Source organism: Tachysurus fulvidraco, chromosome 2 (genome assembly GCF_022655615.1).
Source record: "Tachysurus fulvidraco isolate hzauxx_2018 chromosome 2, HZAU_PFXX_2.0, whole genome shotgun sequence".
NCBI lineage: Eukaryota > Metazoa > Chordata > Actinopteri > Siluriformes > Bagridae > Tachysurus > Tachysurus fulvidraco.
The window spans coordinates 3,088,804-3,106,810 of NC_062519.1; the positions used below are offsets into that span (position 1 = coordinate 3,088,804).

Sequence of the window (18,007 nt, forward strand, 5' to 3'; positions counted from 1 at the left end):
TGTGTGAGTGAATGAGAGTGTGTGTGTGCCCTGTGATGGGTTGGCACTCCGTCCAGGGTGTATCCTGCCTCGATGCCCGATGACGCCTGAGATAGGCACAGGCTCCCCGTGACCCAAGAAGTTCGGATAAGCGGTAGAAAATGAATGAATTAATTATTATTAATTCTACTACCACCACCAACCCCCCCCCCAAAAAAAAACAACAAAAAAAAAAAACTAGACCCTAACCCTAAAATATATTAGTAATTTTCACCAGAACAGGCTTTTATTAATTACTTGTCTGTTTTTTTATTTTATTTAAAGTACACACACACACACACACACACACACACACACACACACACACACACACACACACACACACACATATATATATATATTGCATGTGAGGGCACTTATGTCCTACCTACACAAAATTATTTCTTTACTATTTAATGTCTCTTCTCCGCTGGTAATATTTGATGTTATGTAATATATTTTGTACTTGTTTGGCTCTTGGCAGAAAATGCACATATTTTCCATCCTACAAGTTTATATATATATTCACATGGTACAGATGGTACAGTAATACAACAATTAGCACAAAAAATTAGTGCAAACATCAATACTGTCTAATTAAAAGTGATAATCTTATAATGGGTGTCAATACTTTTGCTCCAGATGGATACGTATTTTCTCACGCTGATTTAAGATGGACATTTTATTTATTTTTTTTATTGATATTAACGATGAATGATTTTGGACTGTTCTGTGGTAGGGTGCCAATAATTCTGCCAATGTTTGGAAGTCAAGTAACGCAGCAGAGAAAATAATCTCCAGTCGATATCGAGCTTTATAATTTATTTAGTTCTTCATTTATTTAATCACTTTTGGCTTCTTCAGCAATCACAATACATTCAGCTTCAGGATACTGAAATAGAATAAACATCACACAAAATATGGAGTAACACATTTCATACAAAAATCTAAATCTTTCTCCTTTTTTTTATTCTTATTATTTATAAAACATGTAGACGGAATCTAAATGTATTTAATACAGTCAATTTCTTGCCAAAATATCCACTGAGAAGAAGGAAAACACTTGTTAAAAGACATATATTAATTCTGTTCAATATATAATTTCAAATCTTCTATTTTTTTCACCACAAAAACACATTGAGATTTTTTTTAAAGGAGTGAAAAGTCTGAGAAGTACACAACCTGGTATCCTCTCTCTCTCTCTCTCTCTCTCTCTCTCTCTCTCTCTCTCTCTCTCTCTCTCTCTCTCTCTCTCTCTCTCTCGTACTGTTTGTGACATGCCCTCATCGACTTCCACTCTTCCCTGACATCACACACAGGTGACCCGTTGCAGCAGCAGTGATATATTTATTGATTTTTACAATTTATTTAGTTTTGTATGCAGGTGAGCCTTTAGGGCCTCTCATTTTATCACATGGAGTAGCCTACAGAGCATTTCGTTTCATTTTGTCACCAGGTTGAGGAGCCTATAGGGTATTTCTTATCATTTTAACACATAAGGAGAGCCTATAGTATGTAAGGAAGTTTACAGGGCACTTCTTGTCTATTGATCACCAGGTAGAAAAGCCTATAGGGCAGAGAAGCCTATCAGGCATTTCTTCTCATTTTGCCAGATGATGAGAAGCCTATCAGGCATTTCTTCTCATTTTGTCAGATGCAGAGAAGTCTATGAGGCATTTCTTCTCATCTTGTCAGATCCAGAGAAGCCTATCAGGCATTTCTTGTCATTTTGTCAGATGATGAGAAGCCCATCAGGCACTTTTTCTCATTTTGTTAGATCCAGAGAAGCCTATCGGGCATTTCTTCTCATTTTGTTAGATCCAGAGAAGCCTATCGGGCATTTCTTCTCATTTTGTCAGATCCAGAGAAGCCTATCGGGCTTTTCTTGTCATTTTGTCAGATGATGAGAAGCCCATCAGGCATTTCTTCTCATTTTGTTAGATCCAGAGAAGCCTATCGGGCATTTCTTCTCATTTTGTCAGATCCAGAGAAGCCTATCGGGCATTTCTTCTCATTTTCTCAGATTTAGAGAAGCCTATCAGGCATTTCTTCTAATTTTGTCACCAGGTGGAGGAGCCTATAGGATACTTCATCTCATTTTCTTGCATGCAGGAAAGTTTATATGCCAAGTCGTCTCAATTTTGGCAAATGTAGTGGAGCGTGATCAGTATCACTTTTAGTTTTCTTGCATGTAAGGGAAAAAACAATTATGGGAACCTAAATGGTACCTTTTTTTGTTTCCTTGCATCTAAAGGATCCTTTTAAGTGCATCTGATTATCACTGCATCTGATTTTGTCACATGTACAGAATTTTATAGGGCAGTACATCTCATTTTGTCACATTTAAGAGAGCCTATAGGGCACCTTGTCTTATTTGATCTGATATAGGCAAGCCTATAGGGCACTGCATCTTGTTTTATTCACTTAGAGTGAAACATACAGGGAGTTCCATTGTACTTTCTTGAACACAAAGCCACCCTAGAGGGTATGTTAGCACATATTGTCACAATTTTTTTTTCCACCACAGCTATCACCAGAAATTATTACGTGACGTGTGATAAAGACATAGTTGAAGACTAGTCAGCTATATAACACTTAATTGTAGCAGCAAATCAATCTAAAGTATTAATTTATTGCATTTTTTCCAAGGGAAGAAGTCAGGTTGACTCTCATGTCGATTTGATTTTACGCCATTCGCCAAATTTCACTTCCGGTAACAATCTGCTGGAACGGATCAAAGAGAAATCATGAGGGAAAGTAATGAGGGCTAGTACTGGAACACAGCCATGCTCTTTCTCACTCCTCCTCTTCCTCTATTCTCTTTTTGATGCTTTTTCATCTTCTAGAAATTCACCACAACATCACTATGATTCTCCGTACTTGATGGCTTTGACTAGAAATATAGAGCGCTCTTTTTTTAAGGGAAATACTGAGTTCCAAAGAAATTCGCAGGCAAAGACAAAATTTAGGACACTTGGATGCCATGTGCAAACACGGTAGAACAGTTCATCGTACCAAACAGTAACTCGTGTGCAATTATCGATGAAGAGCAACATCTCCAGACGCTATAACAGTATTAAAATAGCTATTCAAATAATCTGTAAAAGAAGACAAATAAAAATCGGAACCGTCATCATAATTCATTTTGTACAAGGCACCTTTAGATGCTTCGAAGAACATTTTCATCTCTGAGGTAAACGCACAAAAAGTGACAGTGTTCATTTAGTACTACAGTCTACAGACTACCCAAAACCCTGTGTCGAGGTTTAACGTAACGTAAATGTTTAGGTTAAAAGTGCAGACTTTGGACATGCCTTGTGCTTTTAAACATCCCATCAAACTCCATCGTTATTTATTCCACAGCGCCGCTGAATTCTAACGTTTACTATATGGCCTCACAATCCTAGCCCCGCCCCAGACTCCACCCACAAAACTCCGCCCCTAAATATTGACTTTAACAATTGTAACGTGAATTGAATCGAAACATGATGCGAGTCTTATGAAATGTGAAAAAATCTTCCAAATCTTTCGGCATATTTCACTGCTTTCACTTTTGAACTTTCTTAGCGATGCGTCCACTTTAACCGGGTACTTTTTGACACTTTAGCACATTATTTTCTCTAATTTTCCTCCCTGTACATCTATGACAGGTCACTTTCCACGTCACTTATGAACCTGTTTCAAGTGTTTTCTATTTTCTTTACATATTTAAAGGAAAACGCCACCCTGATACATGTTTAAGATGATCAGATAATAATATTTGTGTTTTGATGTGTTCAGTGATTTTGGAGCTAAAAGTTGTCGATTTTTGTTATCGCTGTTAGAGATCAGCGGTTGTGACGTGATTTTATGGATCTCCATCATTGGTGGAATGACTAGATTTCACTGTTTAAAAAAATTGCTTTCCTCAAACACCATATTAATGAGAAATCAGGTGTAGAGGTGGCGATGCGAACAGCGTCCCAGAATGCATTGCAGACATACGTGGCTGAGCGAGCGATCTACGACGCGGCTAGATGTTGTTTAGCATGAATATTGACATTTTTGAAGCTAATCTGTTTGGGCAAAGTGTACAGGTGAGAGAGCTCACCTGTATGGGCGAAAGGATTATTTACATTATTTCCTGTCCGGCGTCACACAAATGAGGATGAGGTTCTGGTTCCTCTCGAGGTTTCTTCCTCATATGACCTCGGGGAGTTTTTTCCCTCCCTCACCTCCGGGTCTCCGGATCATCAGGGTTAAATGTTAGAGATAAATGTTTCCATTCTTTTGTAAAGCTGCTTTGTGACGACGTGAACTAAAAATAAATAAATCGGATTGAGAATTGAATTAAAGCACCGCCGCATCGCTCTCTTTATATAGATAGGACGTGAGGGCTAAATCCCGCTGCTCCTCTATCAGCACTCAGAACAGCATTGTGGGTAATAAATAAAGAGTAGAGATGAATGTTCATGTTGTTTAGTGTGGATTTGTCCTTTCAATCATTTAGGAGGACAATACTGTAGTTAATTTATGTACTTTGGAAAGATTCTATGATCCAGGTCACTTCTTAAGAGAATTATCTTTACGTTTATAAGTCAAACACAAACACAAGACGGGAATTTTTTTTTTCTTTGTGATCCAGATACGAGTTTAGGGCAAACACAGAGGGAAAGTTGGGTAATTAGCTGGTCAGCTGGAATTGTGTCATTTTGTCAAATTCAATAAAACAGAAGTGAAAAGTATTGGCTTTAGTTTGTGTGTGTTTGTGTGTGTGTGTGTGTGTGTGTGTGTGTGTGTGTGTGTGTGTGTGTGTGTGTGTGTGAGTGTGAGGAGGTTCTGGGATACAGCTCGGCAGTTTGCTTGGATTTACAGCCATCGCTTCACGGTGGTGATGTTCCCCCTCCTCCGTCTATCAGCCGTTAGAATATACTTTGTCTGCGGTTCTTTCCCCGACCTAAAATGTGGAAAAATAACATTATAAAAATAGCCGAATAAACCGATATGAACCGAATCAGGGTTAAAACTATTAATATAAATATTTTAGTAATAATTACCCCACATGGTTTCCAAATGACATCAAATCGACACTGTGATATTTTGTAAAGTCATAAAGTAAAAACAATTGTTTCTACACCAGACAGTGAAAGTTAAGAAAGCACTTTCTCAGAGCGTCTCTGCAGGATGTGGCATGATTAGTATTGTGTCAGAGATAAAAACTGACATGCATTTAATGTTCTGTTAAGCTGAGATGAAACAATGTCCGTTTTATACCTAAGGGGTCATTTAGTGTAGACCTTCTACCATCCTGCATGTTGTTAAGGGAGGATGTGGAGGAACCCCCCACGTGAAGACGGGGAGAATGTTTTGGAGACCAACCAGAGCTCAGGACTGAACCCAGGAGCCGTGAGGAGGCTCCATGCCACGCTGTCAACGATTTTTGTAAATGTGAAATTAAAGTATCATCAAACTCAGCTTGCTTTTTTAAAAGTAGCAGAAGTTTTGGTGGTCCTGGGATTTGAGCTCACAACCTTCATGATCAGTAGTCTGACACCTTAACACTGAGCTACCATTTCCTCAATACTAGTTACACCTAGCCATTCCAGTTAAGACACGCAGACTCTGGACTTTCGGGATTTTGTATTTGACCAATCAGTAGCTTGCTCCATCTCGGAGCTCCGCCCACAGGTTTCTGCTCAGAATCCTGACAAACTAATCCATCTGTCTGATGGAAATGTTCTCCTGTGTGCACCAAAACATAACAGCAAGAGAAAAGAAAAGCTGCTTTACCTGGATGAAAGACTGAGCTCCGATGTCCAGGGTCCTTCTGCAGCTGCACCTCCTTTAGTGAGAACACTGATGAAGCTGCAGGAAGAGAAAAAGGATGAGTTTAAACACCACGCAGAGATCCAGCTGAACGTCTAGTCACTGTTTGCCAGATATAAACCACGGTGCAGTGACTCACTGTCTGGTAACGAGTGAATGTTCTCTCCTAGACTGAGGAAGTACGCGTGTCTCAGAGACGCCTCGGCCGAGATCCGTCTTTTGGTGTCGTACTGCAACGAGACGAAGAAATATGATACATTCGAGATTTTATAGTTTGATTTTTTTTTCTTATATGTTAATATTATTATGTTAATGCTTTAGATTACATGTGAATAGTTATATATATATACATATATATATATATATATATATATATATATATATATATATATATATATATATATATATATATATATGTATATATATATATTTAATGTTTATATTAATTAATAATTATAATAATTAATCCCTCTCTCCATCCCTCCATCCCTCCCTCCCTTCTTCCTTCCCTCTCAACCTAAATTCATTATTTAATTTGTTCGTATAGGGCTTTTAGCAATGGGCTTTTAGCAGTGGACATTTTGTCGAAGCAGCTTCAAAGAACGTAAGAAATCTTACAAAAAGTACAAAAAGTTGAACATTATACAAAGATTCATTCAGAGATTAAAATTAATTTTAGAGATAAATGTTTTATAAATGCGTTTGTATTTATCCCCAACGAGCAAGCCTGAGGCGACTGAGGCGACTTATAAACGAACACTTTTCGCATCTCTGAGTGCAGAAGTGCGTTTGATATCAACATTTACTTTAAAGATACAAACATTTGTGCGGAGAAAAAAAAAACGAACGTTTTTTGTTTTCTATGAATATATCGTCCCTAGTATTCTAGAAAAAAAAACCAGTCACCAGTTAAATTATGTTAAAGTCAAAGTTTTAAAGGATAAAAAAAGAGCAGAGAGATTACAGTACAGTGAGGAAGGTGAAACAGCCATGAGACGTGTCTGCTGTAACTCAGCCGTGTTGCATTCTGGGAATTTGAGAATTACGAGAATAACGATAACACTGCGGCCATCTTTACAACCGTACGGCAAGAATCAAACGAGCAAACGACCGAAAGGTCGCTAAACCCATCCTGAAACATCCCAGACAAGGTTGTTAAGGATGAAGCTTTCCCGTATCTGTGTTTCCAAATAAAAAAACACACTAAGGGACAAATGAATCAATTCAACGTTGAGGAATAATGTTTTTGAGGCTGTGTTCAGCACGCTTCCTTCCACAGGTGTGTGGTAATGAGCTCCAGCACTTCAGGTCTTCCTTCTCGTGCCGCTCTTCATTACCTGCCGGACGACGGAGTTAGCCTAAGCACGTCGACCCTATCAATCCCTACGCCACGCAAATGGATGCGACGGAAAATGAAGCGGCCGTCACACAGCTGTCATGTTTCACGAGGTATAAAATTGGCTGGCGTTAGAGCAGTCGTGTGCCGCGCCGACGCTCTGCGGGGTTTGATGAGAAACAGGTGCGAGGTTCGGACTCATTAAGGCCGCCGTCTCTGCTAACAGATCGCACGCTCGGCGGCACGCACACGCTCCTTTATCACCATGACAGGTCACCTTTCTCTCTCGCTGCATGTGGGGGAAAGAAGAGAGGAGAGAAAATGAGAAAAGACAAAATGAGACGAGAGAGGAAAGGGAGAGACAAGCAGAAAGTAGGAGAGGAGAGAAGATTAGAGACCTTACAGGTGAAGTGAGAGAGAGAGAGAGAGAGAGAGAGAGAGAGAGAGAGAGAGAGAGAGAGAGAGAGAAAGGACATGCTAGAGAGGAGGTGAGAGAGGAGGTGGAGGTGAGGAGAATAAAGAGGAGATGAGAGAGTAGATGGAGGAGGAGAAAGAGGAGGAGAAGGAGGAGATGAAGCCTCCAGACCCCAATGACACTGCTTTCTGATCAGTAAAAGTTAAAGGGAACAGACGTGTGACTGTGTTATTATTATTGTAACTGTGTTATTATTTCTGTGACTGTGTTATTATTACTGTGACTGTGTTATTATTACTGTGACTGTGTTATTATTACTGTGACTGTGTTGTTATTATTACTGTGACTGTGTTATTATTATTGTAACTGTGTTATTATTTCTGTGACTGTGTTATTATTACTGTGACTGTGTTATTATTACTGTGACTGTGTTATTATTACTGTGACTGTGTTGTTATTATTACTGTGACTGTGTTATTATTACTGTGACTGTGTTGTTTATTACTGTGACTGTGTTATTATTATAACTGTAACTGTGTTATTATTATTTCTGTGACTGTGTTATTATTACTGGGACTCTGTTATTATTACTGTGACTGTGTTGTTATTATTACTGTGACTGTGTTATTATTACTGTGACTGTGTTATTATTACTGTAACTGTGTTATTATTACTGTGACTGTGTTATTATTACTGTAACTGTGTTATTATTACTGTGACTGTGTTGTTATTATTACTGTGACTGTGTTATTATTACTGTAACTGTGTTGTTATTATTACTGTGACTGTGTTATTATTACTGTAACTGTGTTATTATTACTGTAACTGTGTTATTATTACTGTGACTGTGTTATTATTACTGTAACTGTGTTATTATTATTTCTGTGACTGTGTTATTATTACTGTGACTGTGTTATTATTACTGTGACTGTGTTATTATTATTACTGTGACTGTGTTATTATTATTACTGTGACTGTGTTATTATTACTGTGACTGTGTTGTTTATTACTGTGACTGTGTTATTATTATTACTGTGACTGTGTTATTATTATTACTGTGACTGTGTTATTATTACTGTGACTGTGTTATTATTACTGTGACTGTGTTATTATTATTACTGTGACTGTGTTATTATTATTACTGTGACTGTGTTATTATTACTGTGACTGTGTTGTTTATTACTGTGACTGTGTTATTATTATTACTGTGACTGTGTTATTATCATTACTGTGACTGTGTTATTATTACTGTGACTGTGTTATTATTACTGTGACTGTGTTGTTATTATTACTGTGACTGTGTTGTTATTATTACTGTGACTGTGTTATTATTACTGTGACTGTGTTGTTATTATTACTGTGACTGTGTTATTATTACTGTGACTGTGTTGTTATTATTACTGTGACTGTGTTGTTATTATTACTGTGACTGTGTTATTATTCACCACATGAGCTGCCATATTGTGTGTAGAAGAGATTGTGAGGTGACCTTCAACACACCTTCACTTCTCTCAGCCTTCACCACAACACACTGTTTATCTATCTATCTATCTATCTATCTATCTATCTATCTATCTATCTATCTATCTATCTATCTATCTATCTATCTATCTATCTATCTATCTATCTATCTATCTATCTATCTATCTATCTTCTGAGCTGAGTGTTGTTGCTCTTCTCATCTCAGTAGGTGACAGATGGAGGGATTGATCAGTTTAAGGCAGGTGAAGTTCTGACACTTCCTCATGGGAGGATCATGAAATTGTATTTAAATGGTCGTTTCTGATCAAACAGCTGACATACAGTGACTTCGCTCATCATCAGACAGGAAGTCGCTTCTGATGTCACTGCACTTTATCAAGGCGCAGACGAGAGAGCACACACTCAGCCTTAAAGCGTCTCAGGGAAGAAAACAGGAAGCACTAAATAACACGTTCTCGCTTCTTTATCGTAGCACACGTGTCTCGTTAATAACGTCAAACTGAAGCAGCTCCTGAGGGCTGAGGATCCCACGGCGTGGTGAAATACACAAAATCTGTTTTTTTTTTGTGCTGTTGCAGATTAGAACTTCCTGCTTGCTGAAGGTCTTTAAAAACTTGCTTGCTTTGATCACAGGCTGAGATAAACAGCTCGCACTCCTTCAATCTGTCTAAATCAAGCAACACGCGGCAGCGGCGTTCGAACGGATTAACTCCCAGCAGTCGTTTTCAGACTTCTCTCTCTTTCATAGCTAAATTCACACGCTCTGAATCTAAATACGTCTCAGTGTTGTGTGACGTCTTTCTTTTAATTGGCTGCAGTCGGCTGCCAGCCTTCAGGCTGCTGAGTAAAGTGTGTAATTGATGCAATCTGATGTGGAAGCTGTGGGATCTAGATTCCCAGGTAACGTTCACTCAAACATAATCTGTTTATCATCATTGATGCAGTAGGTTTCACGTGTCAAGACACGTGGCTTTACGTATACTCGTCAAACCCACCAGTCATAAAATACCACATTCATTCATGTGTTAGGGGTCTTCGGGCATCGAGGCAGGATACACCCTGGACGGAGTGCCAACCCATCGCAGGGCACACACACACACACTCTCATTCACTCACACACTATGGACAATTTTCCAGAGATGCCAATCAACCTACCATGCATGTCTTTGGACCGGGGGAGGAAACCGGAGTACCCGGAGGAAACCCCCGAGGCACGGGGAGAACATGCAAACTCCACACACACAAGGTGGAGGCGGGAATCGAACCCCCAACCCTGGAGATGTGAGGCGAACATGATAACCATTAAGCCACCGTGCCCTCCTGAAATACCACATTTATTTATTTATTTATTTATTTGTTTGTTTGTTTGTTATTAAAGTGAATGACTTTAAAGAATTAAAAAAATCTTTTACATTATTTTAGGAGCAAGTCTGGTTATTCACAATAAATATAATGAATTATGAATTAGATTCGATTTTTATGAGGATACTTGAACACCATTTTGGATTTATTTATTTATTTATTTATTTATTTATCTATTTATTACAGCTAACGCCATCGTGGTCTGCTGCTGTCACAAAGCGTTGAAGATAAATTCAAGCTTCTTTTTACATGAACGAACACTCAGAGCATCTCAGAGAGCAGAAATGGATTTGATATCAACATTTACTCTGAAGATACAAACAAACAGTTTTTGTTTTAGAAAAACTTTATAGGAATATATTGCCTCTAGTGTTGTACAACGAAAAACTGAAATACTTATAAACACTACACAATCATAAAGTCCCGAGTGTCTACTTTCATATGAGCTTCATATTAACACCACTATGGGGTGAGACGTGAGGAAGACGTTCGATCATCGACACGGACACTAGAAAACAGGAGGAAACTCGATCCTTTGCTAAAAAGAGTTCATTAATGTAGTTAATATGGAGAGTTGATTTTTGATACTTGACATTATGACTGCCGAGACAATATTAACTCCATATTTTGGCCTTGGAAAAAAGAGATAAAGTTTATAGACGGTGTAACAGCAGAGGTGTTTGTATGATGTGATGATGGTTTATAACGCTTTCACATCACTAGCTGACTCTTGGTACTGAACAGAAGGATGATGTACGGTAGAAGTAAAAGATCTGGCGGACTTTAGTAAAACTGACCCAAAACAAGCTGACGCTGTACAATAGACTAATAACAGATACGATATAATAAAGCTTTTAGAACCGGTCTGATCTACACTTTGGTGACACACCAATCCAATTAAAAAACCTGAATAAATCTGCAGAGGAGCGTGACGCTGCATGCGCTTCTCTTTCTGGTGAGGGAAAATAAAATCTCATTTCCTGGCTGAAAGTTTGCCGAGAGTCCTCGTCGACGTCCCCGAGTTTCTTTTCAACGAGCCTCATTATCGTGTCTGAGGACTAGAACAGGCGACGCATGTTTACTCTTTAAGCCTCGCTTTAGACGTGAAGTTCAGACCGACTCTGACTGCCGGTTCGGTTATGAGGCTTTAAGAGTCGCTGGGAATCGGGAAACAGACGTCATCATCTTACATGGAAATTATTGACCTTTAGGAGAGCCGCAGTGTTGGAGATGTGGATAAAAACACATCAGGGTGTTTACAGGGAACACGGTGACAGTGAAAGTGTTTGTTTACTTAGTTTAGAAATGGATAAGAATAAAATAAAGAGAAAGAGAGATAGAGAGCAGTACAATGCAAGTTGGCCTAGACACTGAATTAGAAATAAAACAAAAACATTAGTGTTAGTGTGAGAGCTTCTGTTATTATCTAAATGGCACCTTTAACACCTTCGGACCAATCAGAATCCAGCATCTGTCAGTGCTGCTGTGTCTGAGACAGAACATCTGTAAACATCTTAACATTGAGTTCCTGCTTTACTGTATACAGTGAGGGTGTACAAACTTTTGCACTCAATCAGCGTTTGCATTTATGGAATGTTCTTGAAGTACGTTATAGCAGCTAGAAGCAGTCTTTCCCTTTTTACCAGTTTTCTTGACATAATAAAAAAACAACAACAAAATTTCAACAAAAAACTTTCGACTAAACGCGACGAAACCTACATTTGTCTTTGTTAAACAGCAGCAATATAAATATTATATTATAATATATTATTATGTGTGCCTCAGGTCATGATTCCGTGTGTAATCGTTACTATGGAAACACCTTCTGACCAATCAGAATCCAGTGTCCAACAGTATACGTACACAACATCAGAAAAGCTTTATAGTTTTAAAGTTTTATAAATTGATAGATAGATAGATAGATAGATAGATAGATAGATAGATAGATAGATAGATAGATAGATAGATAGATAGATAGATAGATAGACGGATGGACAGACACAAAAATAGACACAGAGATAGACAGACACACAGACAGACAAATAGATAGATCGATAGATAGATAGATAGATAGATAGATAGATAGATAGATAGATAGATAGATAGATAGATAGATAGATAGATAGATAGGCACAGACAGACAGACAGACAGATTGATAAATAGATAGATAGATAGATAGATAGATAGATAGATAGATAGATAGATAGATAGATAGATAGATAGATAGATAGATAGGCACAGACAGACAGACAGACAGACAGATAGATAGATAGATAGATAGATAGATAGATAGATAGATAGATAGATAGATAGATAGATAGATAGATAGATAGACGGATGGACAGACACAAAAATAGACACAGAGATAGACAGACAAACAGACAGACAAATAGATAGATCGATAGATAGATAGATAGATAGATAGATAGATAGACAGACATATAGATAGATAGATAGATAGATAGATAGATAGATAGATAGATAGATAGATAGATAGATAGATAGATAGATAGATAGATAGATAGGCACAGACAGACAGACAGACAGATTGATAAATAGATAGATAGATAGATAGATAGATAGATTGATAGATAGATAGATAGATAGATAGATAGATAGATAGATAGATAGATAGATAGATAGATAGATAGATAGATAGATAGATAGATAGATAGATAGATAGATAGATAGATAGGCACAGACAGACAGACAGACAGACAGACAGATAGATAGATAGATAGATAGATAGATAGATAGATAGATAGATAGATAGATAGATAGATAGATAGATAGATAGGCACAGACAGACAGACAGACAGATTGATAAATAGATAGATAGATAGATAGATAGATAGATAGATAGATAGATAGATAGATAGATAGATTGATAGATAGATAGATAGATAGATAGATAGATAGATAGATAGATAGATAGATAGATAGATAGATAGGCACAGACAGACAGACAGACAGACAGATAGATAGATAGATAGATAGATAGATAGATAGATAGATAGATAGATAGATAGATAGATAGATAGATAGATAGATAGATAGATAGGCACAGACAGACAGACAGACAGACAGATAGATAGATAGATAGATAGATAGATAGATAGATAGATAGATAGATAGATAGATAGATAGATAGATAGATAGGCACAGACAGACAGACAGACAGATAGATAGATAGATAGATAGATAGATAGATAGATAGATAGATAGATAGATAGATAGATAGATAGATAGATAGATACCCCTTTACTTTCTGCTACGAGTCTTTATGCTATTTTCCCCCCCTTTTTAATCACCAAACTCTTGTGTCCTGTCTTCCTTTTAGTGTCTTTTAATTTACTCTGAAACTCTATAACCAAAGTACCCATGCGTTTATAATACTGACCCTGAGCTGCTCCAGATGTGCAACGTCTCTACTGAAAATTCCTTTTAATGCATAACTGCGCTGCGGAGACAGAACTGTTTCCTCAGATGAATGCATAGGCTAATTAGGAGTCATAGAGATATACATCCATCTCTACATGCCTCCTGAGAGATAAAGTGGATAGCTACAGTTAACAACGACTTTAGAGGAATAACACACACACACACACACACACACACACACACACACACACACACACACACACACACACACACACACACACACACACACACACACACACACACACAGAAATCTATCCCATGCTGACTGATGTTAATACGCTGCTACATATGGCACAAGCGATTAGCTAGCAGGTGATGCTCCACAGAAAATCCTTCATCTTTGTGTTTCCCGAGACAAATGAAGCACGTCTACGGACATGATTTATTCCTGTATAGGATTACGTCGTTGAGTGCAAAAGTTTGCACACCCTCCCTTTTAAACACGACGAGTCCGAGTTTCACCGACTTTTTCCTCATACACAAAATTGTCCTGATTGGTCAGAAAGTGTTGAAGATGTCATTTGGTATTAAAAGCAGCTCTGATAATTGTTCTAATACATTACCGTTTCTATAGTAACGAGTTACCCATGTGGAATCCTTCTCCATATGACCCGAGGCTAACAATAAAGATTTATATTGCTGCTGTTTAAGAAAGAAAAATGAAGGTTTCATAACATTTACTGAAGGAGTCTCCAGTGTAACAAGCTGTACGGTGGAAACAATGCGGTGTTCGAAGGTAACGTCTTCTTGCTTAGCAACAGTCTGACGCTGAACAGGACGTGCTATATATATCACTCGCTTTATACAGCCAAGCAGGGGCAATTCTGGAGTCAGAGATTTAGGGGTGCCCCACTGCCACCACCAACCCTCTTTTCACACAAAAACAAAAAATATGTCTATTGAAAAATAACTTTATCATTTTAACATTGATTCAACTAACTCCAAAATCCAGATTTCTTTTTTTTTTTTTTGGAGATCTTTTCAGAACACCAGCTTAATTGTGAGAGTTCACACACACACACACACACACAGCCCCCTGTAACAAACACAAAACCTTCTTCACTCGGCCGGTTTTCCTGACCGTTAACTCCACTTGCCTCCTTTTGTATCGACAGTCATCAGATCGGTTAGATTAGATTCTAACTTTATCGTCATTGAACAAAGTAACAGATACTTGGACAACAAAATGTAATTCATCTTCTGTAAATTATTTACAAATGGCCATCTATCCAATTAGCGATAAACTTTACCAACAGAGACACACGTACAGTACGCACTACACGGGTACGCAGTTTATTTGTCGCGCTGCTGTTTTCGTTTCACTCTCTAGCAGTTAATATACAGAACTGCATTCGTCTTGTGGAAGAACATTGTAACCGGCGCTACTTCTCTCCGTTTATGACTATGGACGAGTCACCCGGGTCCTGCGGTACTCCATGGCGGTGGCGACCCGCTGGAATAAAATAGACATACGGAGTATGTTTTGGACATTATTTAACCTTGTACTGTAAAAGACGAACAAAAATTTTAGAATAACAATATTTCTTACTTCAAGTTTTAGGGGTGCTGAGCTCCTTTTTAGGGGTGCTGAAGCTCACAGCAGTTTGAGGGAAAATAACTAACGTCAAATGGTGGAAAGGAGGCGGTGATGCTTCATTTTACTGCTCTGATCAGAACAGTGTGTTCAGGACAAACTGGATGGCAGAGTCAGAAATATAATAATAATAATAATAATAATAATAATAATAATAATAATAGGGGGGCATGGTGGCTTAGTGGTTAGCACGTTCGCCTCACACCTCCAGGGTTTGGGGTTCGATTGCCGCCAAAACGTCACGCCAAAACGTCACGATTGTCCGTAGTGTGTGTGTGTGTGTGTGTGTGTGTGTGTGTGTGTGTGTGAGAGTGAATGAGAGTGTGTGTGCCCTGTGATGGGTTGGCACTCCGTCCAGGGTGTATCCTGCCTCGATGCCCTATGACGCCTGAGATAGGCACAGGCTCCCCGTGACCCGAGAAGTTCGGATAAGTTGTAGAAGATGAATGAATGAATGAATAATAATACTAATAATAATAAGAAGAAGAAATGTTTAAGAAACTGTCTGAAAAAAGAACAAAAGTTGGATATCAAAGAACGGACAGCTGTTGAACTTCATGAAAACAAGCGAAAAGATGAGAAAGCTGTGAAAGATAACGGACCTGCTCGGGTGCAGAAGCGCACAGCTGAACTTTTTATCTTCACTGATGTGAAAGCGTGAGGCGAGACATTATTTAAACTCCCGCCCCCTGGATTTATCCAATCAGGGACATCGATGTCACAAATATGCAATTCAGAAGAATGTACAGTATGTGAAACATCAGATTATGAAGAGCCAGGATTCAGTGTTAAACCCTGGGGGAAGTAGAAGCAGCGTGAAACCAGGGATGTTAACGATCGGAAGGGAGGAGAGACTTAGCCCCTGAGACTATTGCCCCCTTTCCACCAGAAAGAACCGGGTGCTGGTTCAGAGTGCTGGTTCCACCGGCGAGCTTTCTAAGAACCGGTTTGAATTTCCATGGGCTAGCGAGCCATCACAGAGCCAAGTCGTACCTCACTGTATACAACGTTATACAGCAATGTTAGCGCAGCAGCGGCAAACACAAACACGACACCAACAATGGCGGATGTTGCTTTACTGTTAATGCTCATGACTTTACGAACCTATATTGGCATCCAAACGCGGCAAACCCTGATTTAAAATGATTTAAAAATGGCGCTAACGACGTTCTTTTGTCTTGTTGGTCACAGTAACCCCACCCCCAGCCCCTGACACAAGCGGTTCTTATGTCTAGACCAGCAACATTTTGGTGCTACTTAAGAACCACTTTTCCTGGTTCAGAGCCGGTGCTTTGGGTGTCGAAAAAGAAAGAACCTGCACTCAAAGTGCCTCGTGGTAAAGGGGCAATAAACTCATTAACAGTTGCATTATTATTACCTCACCAACTCTTTCAGTGAATGAATGAATGACTGTCCAATACAAACAACAGTGCCACCTACTGACCGGAATACGTTCTGTTCTGTTTACCAGCTCGACAAGTGCTAACGGACCGACAGGTTTCTTGTAAAATATTTTCAGTCTTTAAAAGACCAGGGGCTTTTAACCCTGAAGCCCCACCCTCACAAAGCCACTGAGTGAAACCATTAACTACACCATCCTGGATTCCCTTTACACAGAGTTCATTAGGACCCAGGGGAAATCTATCCATGATATCAGTTAGTCTAATGAATCTGAGCAAAAACATAATGTTCTCTTTAGCTGCTAAAGACTATCGGAGTATCTGAGACTTCTCATGCACAACAAAGACTGAACTGAGATGTTTACTTTAGACTGTTTAAAGTTTTAAGTTTGAAAGCCATTTTCTTTTAACTTCAGACTTTGCTTTGGACAGAACAGTATATAGATTATACTGTATATAGGTATAAAGAGCCTTTAAATCCTTTTAGTTGTAAATATTCACTGCATCAAAATATGATTTCTTTCTGTGTGTGTGTGTGTGTGTGTGTGTGTGTGTGTGTGTGTGTGTGTGTGTGTGTGTGTGTGTGTGTGTGTGTGTGTGTGTCCATCCCAGACGCTATGGGGGATGTAAACTTTTAGACTCATCTCTAATTACTATGTTTAGATGGAGACCTTTATTAATATACCCAACAAGACCAAACAAAACAAAGGTTTACTTATTCATGAAAGTTTAAAAGTTGCTGAATCATGTCTTAAACGTTTCAGACACCACGTGGAGAAAAAGTTCAACCGCTTTCAACTTCACTTCATTAGAAGAATCGTAGTGTAGGAAAGGTCGCTCAGCGGAGCAGCTTTGAACTCACCAGCAGAAGAGCCGAGAGAAGATCGATGCCCTCGGTGTCCAGTCTGAGAAAACACACACACACAAAAAAGAGAAGATTTCTGCAAACTGACTAACACGCCATGCCCTTGTCTCATTTCTCAAAGCTTTATTTAGAAGATCAAAGGAAAATCAGATGAACTTGAGATAAGTTTTTTTGTTTCATATCCTGTGTAAATCTATTTCTTTATTCTTTACTTACATTATTTTTTTATTTTAAATTTAATCGTAACATGACATGAATCCCGGGAATCTTGTTCAATACTTGTACAAG

At 38.6% G+C, this 18,007-nt stretch overlaps 1 protein-coding gene across 3 annotated transcripts in view; it reads right to left on the reverse strand.

Annotated features, from left to right (window-relative positions):
• Nucleotides 1-825: 825 nt before the first annotated feature.
• Nucleotides 826-18,007, reverse strand: part of cdk18 (cyclin dependent kinase 18) — a 72,124-nt gene continuing 54,942 nt past the window's right edge. For 2 of the 3 annotated variants that reach the window (XM_027154836.2, XM_027154835.2), the window contains 4 exons: nucleotides 17,717-17,759; nucleotides 5,963-6,053; nucleotides 5,788-5,862; nucleotides 826-4,954 (listed from right to left, as the gene is read on the reverse strand). In XM_027154836.2, coding sequence (XP_027010637.1) covers nucleotides 4,920-4,954; nucleotides 5,788-5,862; nucleotides 5,963-6,053; nucleotides 17,717-17,759 — 244 coding nt within the window. In that variant the 3' untranslated portion in view covers nucleotides 826-4,919. The remainder of the gene's footprint in view (nucleotides 4,955-5,787; nucleotides 5,863-5,962; nucleotides 6,054-17,716; nucleotides 17,760-18,007) is intronic. The other variant, XR_007139924.1, reaches the window with a different exon arrangement.